The sequence below is a fragment of the Pelmatolapia mariae genome, linkage group LG18 (genome assembly GCF_036321145.2).
Source record: "Pelmatolapia mariae isolate MD_Pm_ZW linkage group LG18, Pm_UMD_F_2, whole genome shotgun sequence".
NCBI lineage: Eukaryota > Metazoa > Chordata > Actinopteri > Cichliformes > Cichlidae > Pelmatolapia > Pelmatolapia mariae.
The window spans coordinates 11,219,158-11,229,208 of NC_086243.1; the positions used below are offsets into that span (position 1 = coordinate 11,219,158).

The window sequence follows — 10,051 nt, forward strand, 5'->3', positions numbered from 1 at the left end:
CTTACTCTGAGTAAACATTTGGCCCCACTGTAGAAATAATACATTTGATATATTTGATATTCTACCTGCTTTCTACAGAGACAAAAATATGCATCACTGTAATTCCTCTACACGTGTTTAAGTCAGGAACCACTTCCTCTTTTGCGCTTCTTCTTTTTTTTCTTTTACACACATCATGTACTCTGAGTCGTCTTTCTTTCATGTCTTTCTTCTCCTGCCTCCTCCTCCTCCCCCTCTCAGAGTACAGAAGTAGCGTGAGCACAGCTGCCAGCAGCCTTCGACCGGTTGAAACCTGTATGCATTGCTACTGAAAAGACACTTCCTCCACCCAATACACCACCAGCCAGATCCAGAAAGAGCTGGAAATCAGGAATGAATCTGATACATAGTCACAGTAACAAAGTGTACCCCTGCCTTGTGTGTGTGTTTAAATTATCTTTTTACTGTAACTTAAGTGAAAGTGTACACTATTTGTAGAAAATACCACTTTTATGTTTCTCCTACCGAGTTGACGTTTAATTTTAGACCAGGTATAAAAACACTCCACGCGAATCCTGTCGTGGTACTATTTTCACGGCCGTAACGCGGACTCGTACGGGCAGTGCTGCGGCCGGCCGTTGACCGTCTGTGACTTTTCCGGTTTTCCCCACCGCCACAGTGAACGCAGCACCAGGAGACGAACTGGTGGGTGGAGCATTCGGGAAGTTGCCGTGAACGCTATCCTCCAATCAGAAGCGCCCATCGCACGCGCAACAGCGGTCCGCGCAGCTCCATGTTGGATCAGTCGTTTTTTCTTAGAAATGTAGTGACCCGGAGGTGAGGCTGCGCTTACTGTCTAGTAACAAACGGACGGCCCCGGGCAGTCAGGCGGGTTCAGGTATGAGGGCTACCCGCCGACAGACCGCAGGGCTGCAAACGAATGTTTTCTGGAGGTTTGCGTGAGCGAGCAGCGTCATCCCTTTGCTTTGAAACGGGGCCGAGAAATTAGGTTAAAGACGCACCTGGAGAGGGGAGCGAAAAGTGGCATGCGGGGTGAAGAAGAAGTAATTGGATTGAGATAACGCCTCGCTGGCAGTAAGTATATTTTCTTCTCGTTATCTTTTCAACACATTACTAAAGGGATAAAAATAAATCGCTTTAATAACCCGCAAACCTGTTGTTTATTGACTAACGGAGATAAGAGGCTGATGTGAATGTTTAACGCGGGGACACATGCTGCTTCTCTTTTCTCACGCGTCTGGGTGAATCACCTGATCCCGCACAGCGGCAAACTACTTACTGCGCAAAAAAAGAAAGAAATAGAAAGAACCATCGCGTGCGCCAAAAAAATCAGCAGTTTCGTCAGACTGTTGCAGAGATGACTGGTGTCCCATGTAGGTGCGCAGGTCTCCCCGAGTTAAATACATCGTGGTGCCTGGAGCTGGTGTTGTAACCTCAGGTATGACCTAAAGTTCAGTCTGGCCATCTTTAAACTTCTGCTCAGTCCTCAATGAACTTGACTTGGAGCAAAGCGGCTGCTGTCACGTGGTGAAAGTCGTAATTCACTCTAAACCGAGTAGCGTTATTCCTCTACGAGTTTAATCAGAGGAAACTATCGCCACCAGTAGCCCGTCCTTGATGCCAGGACCGCCTGTAATGACCGAGGGCCCCACCCTTTCCTGGGGGCCCCACATTCTCTCACGCAACGCCTCCCCCCTCTCTAATCTGTTTGGATCTGTTACCTCGCCCATATGCAAAAGACTGGGGGAGGGCTGCTAATGCAAGCTCCTTGTAGCTTTGCCACAGTTTGATAAAGATTGCTCACTCCGCTTTGAAAGGGTATAGAATAGAATAGCCCTTTATTGCCACTGTACATGTACAACGAAATTATGGGTGCTCCATGCCAACTGTACAGGAGTAAAACATAAATAGTAAAACAGCAGGAACAAATGACCAACAGAAGAAATGTATACAATCAAGAGGAATGTATACAAAACAAAAGAGACATATAATAGAAATAAATATAACTATATATTATCTATAGGCTATCACAGTTGCCACTAACAACATTAATGGTGATTCCTGATGACTTCACAGTCGTGTACTAAGAAGCAACATTTCGCATCATATGCTGAGCTTAAAGTCAGAGATTTCTGAATACCTGTTCAATCAATAAAAGTAATTTCACGAATTCCACGTGTACTTTTTTTAGGCTGATGTAAGTCACCTGTAATGGTCCAGTTAAAGTTTGAAAGCTCTAAAGTGCATCTGCCATGTTGGAATTAAACATCAGCCCTAAGGGTGTACTCAGTTAAAATAATAAGCTTCAATTAAAAGTTTTATTTTACGGCTCTGTGACACAAAGCTCAAAATTTTTCTGCAGTGTAAATCTCTTTATTTGCAACAGCTTTGCATTTTACTGCTGTTTTTATACTCTTTGCAGATTTTTAATCACCATTTTTGCTCATTACACGTTAATGTCTCTGATTGGAGTAGGTTGCACTCACAGGGATCATTTTATGCGGAAGAAGAGTCATATGATAAAAAATGCCCACTTTTTGTGAGTGTGCAAAGAGCCTGAAGCAGAAAGCCTGGCTCACAGAAAAAAGGAGATAACCATCATCATGATACCCTTTCTTTCTGACTGGGATTTGCATTTTAGATTTTGTCGAGCAAACTAACACAAAGAAAGCCTGGCTGTGTTGAACTTCTTTTATAGTACACTGCTGTTTTATTTACAGCCACAGATTTCCCATACATATGTCTTAGGTAAAATATATGGTTAATAATGTGGCACTATGACACAACACCATTCTAATAATGACTATACATTAATAGCCAAGCTATTAGTGTGACCGCATCTAATAGCGTTAAGTCATAGTGGTAGCTGAAACAAAATGCAACCTCTCATTCAGTATTTCTTTCTATGTTCATTCATTTCTATGTTATATGCATGCCGTATGTTAAAACAATTGGATATCGTAGTTTAAAAAAAATTAAACAGCATTTACTTTATGGGCACAGTAAAAAGTAGAACCAGCAATCCGATGTGATCAATGGAAGCATTAGGCCACACCAAAACTACATGCACAATCCTTTGTACAAAAATTTGACTGTAAATTTTGTGTTCCTACTGTGGAAACTGAGGGAAAAACACGTTAACAGTAATGTCGTCTGAGATGGTCATTCATGTATGTGACTGTAACAAATGCTGAATAGAACTAAAGTAATGCGAGTAATGGTCAAAGGATTACCTCGTGGCCGATACACAGACAAGCTGTTAGCCTTAGTTAAAACGTCCTGTAACATGTAAGGCTGTCACGCTAAGTGAATTTTTAAATTGCAAATTACTGTTCGTACCTCTAAGGAAAGACTTGTATATATCTGAAGGATGTTGAAACATTCAAAGCAGATTAACTGCTGATTTGAATGCAGATCATATTATGATGTTTTAATGTGTTTTCCAAACTATGTAAAAAGTGCAACATTCACTAAGTAAGAGAACAAATTTCAATGCATCACTAAATGAAATGCACATCTGCCAAAGGTCTCAGTGAGTCAGAACACTGGTGGATTTGGGGCTTCATCAAAGGACTCTGTTCCAAAAACAGCATGTTGTAATATGTCTGGATTTAGCACAGTCTTGGCCTGGTGCTTAAACACTATGAAAAGGAAGTGAGAGTTCAATGTAGTTCACATGATGATAAAATGATAGGGCACTTTAATACTCGTAGTCACTGATACATGGCTCATGTAGCGGGAGGATAAATGTGTTACTCCAGCAGACTTAGCTGAGTGCATGAAATTAGTCTCCAGTTTGGTAACCTGCTATGGATTTAGATTTGTTTTATATGGAGGAGGCCATGATGGAAACAAATGAAATGCTGGGACTTTTTCCCCTCCTGGCTCCTGCTCTTTGTTTATACCTGTTGTTTTTTGTTTGTTTGTTTGTTTGTTTTTCTCCTTATGGGGGCAAACATATGTCGCTCAAGCTTTTCCACAACTTTGCACATTCCCTCAGGAATTTTCTGACATTTGAGAATCCTTATATTTATGCTAATATTATTATTCCTTATATTGAGACAGTGATTGTTATCATCTCACTGATAAATTCGAAAACTGGAGTGAAAAAGTAGCTGAGCATGTATAGGAGGAATCAACAGTATTGAACAGGCCAATCACAATAGTTACAGCGTAAGTTTTAGATTTCCTGTTGAAGTATAAATCCACATCAACTTTGTCCTCTAAACAAAATGTGTCAAGTTATTTTGGAAGGGTTTTTTTTGTTGTTTCCTTTCTCGGGCTGCTCATGACAAGAACTGAAGGAGGGCTTAAAATATCTCCAAGATGTCCAGCTGACAGACTGGGTTCAAATGTCTTTACTGTCAGTGGGCCCTGTGCAGTCATTATGTCCATGAGTTCCCAGCAAAATGTCAGATTTTACAAGCATGGAATATCAAAGAAAACATTTGAAATACCAATATTAAAGTAGTTGGACAGAGTCATCTGTTCTTGCAAAAGGACACAGGGCACAAGTACCACAATATCCTGCACTCCTGTCATAATTTCCTGTTGCATGTTTAGGCCTTTTTCTATTAGTATCTGCTCGCCACGGTTCGCCAGAGTTTTCAGGGTTTTCTAGTTGGCCATAGTACCTGGTACCAAGTGCTAAAATAGTACCTACTCTGCCCCGGGTTCCAAGCGATCCAAGTACATACTAAAATGTGACGTCATCAGACTGCATGTTAGCGATTGGCTGGTCAGTGGCGTCACTCAATGAGTCATGAGAGTTTCTTGCTCACGAAAATCAAAACTGCCACACGAAAAGCCACAGACTGAGCAGTAGCTATATCATCGCCTCGACGCTCATCTTTGTTGTAGCGTTCATGTCACATACTAATTACGTCAAGGGAATCACGGACGGGTTGCTATAACAATGACCACGCACATTATGTGGTACTCGATTGTAATGGAAAACCAGTCGAGTTGTGGCGAGCCGATCTGAGTATGTTCTAATGGAAAAGGTCCTTTTGTTGGACCACAGTGTTTACAAAGGCGGTAGTTAAATGCATCTCATAACACTTCTGCACCTCAGTGATCATATCACAATGTGTCTTTGTGGTGGTTTAAACTTTGTGGTGGTTTAGAGACACGTCGGGTTTAAATAGGGTTACAGGTCTGTAGGTTTTATAAATATTCAAATATCATGTTTTATGCGACAGGCATGGTGCACACCCCAAATACAATCAGCTTTCATTAACGATCATGATGAGGATGAACTAGAAAAGTAACTGACCAATTTATAAATAATCAGAATTAATCAGTTAATTGTTTTGTTCAAGTTTAGTGCCAAAAAAACCATAAAATAAATAGTATAAGTAAAATTAATTGAGTTTTGTCTCTTTGTTCCAGCGATGTTCACTCTCACTGAGATTGCATCCCTGAACGACATCCAGCCAACATACCGCATCTTAAAGCCATGGTGGGACGTCTTCATGGACTACTTGGGTCTGATCATGCTCATGCTGGCCGTATTTGCAATGACCATGCAGATCACCAAGGACCAAGTAGCTTGCCTTCCATATATAGATAATGCAGAGGAAGCCTCAGGAACAAGCTCGTTGCCCCAGCAGAGACCCGAGGATGTAACCTCATCCGCCAGAGCCCCTGTAGGAACAACCATCCCACCGGTCACTAAGGACCTAACGGACGAAGCGGTCAGTAAGATTTATGCATTACAGGCTCCTCCAACAGGGGTCAAAACAAACCTGGACTTTCAACAGTATGTCTTTATCAACCAAAAGTGTTACCACGATGCCTTGCCCTGGTATTCCAAATACTTTCCATACCTCACCCTCATCCACACCCTCATTCTCATGGTCAGTAGCAACTTCTGGTTCAAGTACCCCAAAACAAGTTCGAAGATTGAGCATTTTGTTTCTATTCTGGGACGGTGTTTTGAATCTCCTTGGACAACAAAGGCTTTGTCTGAAACTGCTTGCGAGGACTCGGAGGAAAACAAACAGAGGCTGACCGGCACCTCTTCAGCACCAAAGCAGGTGTCTATAGAGGGGAACGATGACAGCACAAATGTGAGCCCATCCACACCCATGCTTGGGGTGAAATTTTCTGCAGATAAGCCTATTGCGGAGGTCCCAAGTAGCATGACAATCTTGGATAAAAAAGATGGGGAGCAGGCCAAAGCTCTTTTTGAGAAGGTGAGAAAATTCAGAGCTCATGTGGAGGACAGCGATTTCATCTACAAGCTTTATGTAGCACAGACCATTGTCAAATCTGTGAAGTTTATTTTAATATTGTGCTACACTTCAACCTTTTTGGCCGAAATAAAATTCACACATGAATGTAAGCCTGATATAAAACATTTAACAGGATATACAAAGTTCTATTGTACGCACAACATGGCTTTCATGCTGAGCAAACTGCTCGTCACCTATGTGGCATTGATACTGATCTATGGGATGACATGCTTGTACTCTCTCTTCTGGGTGTTCCGGCGACCTCTGAAAGAGTATTCGTTTGAGAAGGTCAGGGAAGAGAGCAGCTTTAGTGACATTCCTGATGTCAAAAATGACTTTGCATTCCTTTTACACATGGTTGACCAGTATGACCAACTTTACTCCAAGCGCTTTGGCGTTTTTCTGTCTGAGGTCAGTGAAAATAAGCTGAGGGAGATCAGCCTCAACCACGAGTGGACTTTTGAAAAATTAAAGCAGCTTGTCACACGTAATGCACAGGACAAGCAGGAGCTGCACCTCTTCATGCTCTCTGGACTCCCGAATGCGGTGTTTGACCTCACAGATTTGGAAGTGCTAAAACTGGAGCTGATTCCTGATGTGAGGTTCACAGCAAAGGTCTCCCAGATGACCAGCCTGCAAGAGTTGCATCTTTGCAACTCTCCGGCCAAAGTTGAGCAGACGGGCTTTGCTTTCCTCCGTGACCATCTCCGCTGCCTTCATGTGAAGTTCACCGACGTTGCCGAGATCCCGGCTTGGGTCTATTTGCTTAGAAACTTGAGGGAGCTTAACCTAATTGGCAACCTGAGCTCAGAAAACAACAAAATGATTTGCCTGGAGTCCATGCGAGATTTGAGGCATTTAAAGACGCTATGCCTGAAGAGCAACCTCACAAAAATCCCCACAAACATAACAGAGCTTTCTCCGCATCTGATTCGGTTAATGGTTCACAATGATGGTACAAAATTGCTGGTCCTAAACAGTTTGAAAAAGATGACAAATCTGATTGAAGTGGAGCTGCACAACTGTGAACTTGAAAGGATTCCCCATGCCATTTTCAGCTTAACCAATTTACAAGAACTTGACCTGAAATCCAACAACATTCGAACCATAGAGGAGATCATCAGCTTCCAGCACCTCAAGAGGCTGACGTGCCTTAAACTGTGGCACAACAAAATAATCACCATTCCAGCCACCATCGGCCACATCAAGTCTCTGGAGGCTCTCTACCTCTCTCACAATAAACTGGAGACCCTCCCTGCTGCCCTGTTCACCCTGCCCAAACTGCGACACTTGGAGGTGGGCCATAACTCCATCTCGGTGCTTCCTCCAGATGTGGGTCTTCTCCACAACCTCCAGCACTTGGCCATCAACTCCAACAAGCTGGAGGGGCTGCCCAAGCCTCTGTTCAGATGCACCAAGCTTAAGGTGCTGTGTCTGGGGCACAACGCGCTCACGACACTGCCAGAGGCTGTGGGTCAGCTAGTCCAGCTTACTCAGCTGGAGCTCAAAGGAAACTGTCTGGACAGACTGCCCGCCCAGTTAGGAAATTGCCGCCTGCTGCGCAGAAACTGCCTCATCGTGGAGGACCATCTTTTTGACACACTGCCCGTGGACGCTAAAGAAAGTATCAGCCGAGAAACCTTTTAGCACAAAAGCCACCTAAAAAGACGGATGGCTGTAACCATTATTTTTGTATTGTATTATCCATGCATTTCTTGATTAGTATTTTTAGGCTGTCTTAGTTGCTTCTGTTTAAATACAGCATAAGAAAAGAGAGCTTTTGTTATTGCGAAGTATGTATCTAATGCAACATTGTTATTATGCTTTTTTGATAGCTTTGAGTAATTAAAAATCCAGCTTCTTTGTGTATTATTCTATAGACCAAAACCATTTCAGTGGCACATTATATACATTTGTCATTATTGTTTTAGGTACTCAGGTATAAATGTAACCATTGGGAACAATCTTTTTGCCTTAACTGCTGCTATTTGTTTGTTTTTTTTGTTTTGTTTTGTTTTTTTTACAGTGAGGGCTTTCACAAACAACAGGACAAAAATTAATAATTTATGATTTCTTGTCAGATTTCTTTCTTTTTGTGTTGAAACTATCAAGGTACTTTTGAACTTGTTGAAATCATGTAACCAGTGTATTCTTTTTTTTCTTCATACCTATGTAGCCGAAAGAATTTGAGTTGTAAACTCAGGTGGAGACCAGAAACGAACTTTTACCCCACTGTAGTAAAGATTGTATATGAAAGCCTCCAGTAATTCATTTGCACATTGAAATCCTAATGATGTAAAGATTGGTGAATGTCCTGTTCAGAGAGCTAATAAAAGGGAAATCGGTTGACTAGCTTTTGAAATCATGTTTTGAAGTGTGATTTGAATCTGTTGTGTTGAGCTACTGGTCCCACATGTCACAATCATGTACAGATGATGACATCTGCCTTCATTCTTGTCAATGTACTTCTGTGTAGGCCTGATATATGTGTTCTTCAGAGCTGCTGTACCACCTTGAATGAGCCTCTGCTCAAAGTTCACATTTTTATTGTACAATAAAACAACAGTCCAGATTAACGTCTAATGATTATCGATCTCCTTCAGGTTCATGACACTTGCTGCTGTCCTGCAGTGAAATCTGTAAGTTTGGAGATTATTCTTTTAAATATGTAAGGTGGATTAACAACATTTTAAAACTGTATCACTGGAAAATGAACAGATTTTCTTTCAAAATTGACTTTTTTTTCCCCCCTTGTTTCCACTTTCATTGTTCTATTCTTGGACTTGAGTCACAGTTCAAAATGATCCTTACACTGGGCCTTGGTACAACCCCCTGACTTCAGCCTATAAAACCATCATCAAACTTTGTTCTAACTGGTTTTAAATAGAAGCTTCAATCAGCAGTCAGTCTGGGAGTGTTTTCTTACCCGACCATGAATTGTGTAGCAGAAATCAAGACTCATCAGAACAGGAAATGTTTTTCCAATTTTCTTTTGTGTGTAAATTGTGTGTAGACTCGGTTTTCTGTTCTTGGGTAAAAGGAGTGGCACTTAGTGTTAAGTTCTGCTGGTGTAACCCAACTCTTTCACAGATGTGCCTTGAGGGTTGCTTTACTGCATACCTTGGTTGTAACAAGTGGTTACAGTTGTTACAACCAACCAAACCTGCAAACCTCCTGATTCTAATGGAGCTGTTCTGTATGAAGTACATCAGTTTCCTCTCACAGTTATTTCAGGTTAATTAGTGATTCTAAAATGGTACTCGTAGGTGTGAGTGGTTGTCTGCCTCTCTGTGTTAGCCTTGTGAACATGGACAGTCTGCCCACTGTTTACCCATTTCTCACCCTGTGACAGTCCCCACAGTCCTGAAAGCAGTTAAGAAAATGGACACAGGGACAGCAGAAAATATACAGGAGGAACCAAAAATATTAAGGATGGCTCGTTCTCAGTAATTACTTCATTCCAGCATTTTATTATACCCTTGTTTGTTTCACTCTACATTTTTCCTCCTGGAAAAACAGTTTTTTCCCCTCCACCCTTTTCTGCTTCCTGTCTGCAGCAGAAACTCAAGAAAAAGATTTAAAACGTCCCTTAAGGGCCTGAGTACAAACGCCCCAGAGTCACGGCTCTTTTGTTAATGTTGCCAAGAGACAACTGACAATGTTACATTGACCTCAGCAGTTCCCAAGTAATGGTATGATCACAGTGTACTCTCCAGTGAAGTTAACTGAGTTCACATAATGTGTTTTTAGTCATCCGATGTCTAAAAGTTAATGACTGATAAAGTAAATGTCTTGAGTTCCTCCATATCGTCATG

The 10,051-nt window shown here is 41.8% G+C and overlaps 1 protein-coding gene across 1 annotated transcript; it reads left to right on the plus strand.

Moving 5' to 3' along the window:
- Positions 1 to 762: 762 nt before the first annotated feature.
- Positions 763 to 8,808, plus strand: lrrc8da (leucine rich repeat containing 8 VRAC subunit Da). Its single transcript, XM_063462257.1, has 2 exons — positions 763 to 1,074; positions 5,392 to 8,808. The coding sequence occupies exon 2, from the start codon at positions 5,394 to 5,396 to the stop codon at positions 7,881 to 7,883; it is 2,490 nt and encodes an 829-aa protein (XP_063318327.1). The 5' UTR covers positions 763 to 1,074; positions 5,392 to 5,393; the 3' UTR covers positions 7,884 to 8,808.
- Positions 8,809 to 10,051: the final 1,243 nt, after the last annotated feature.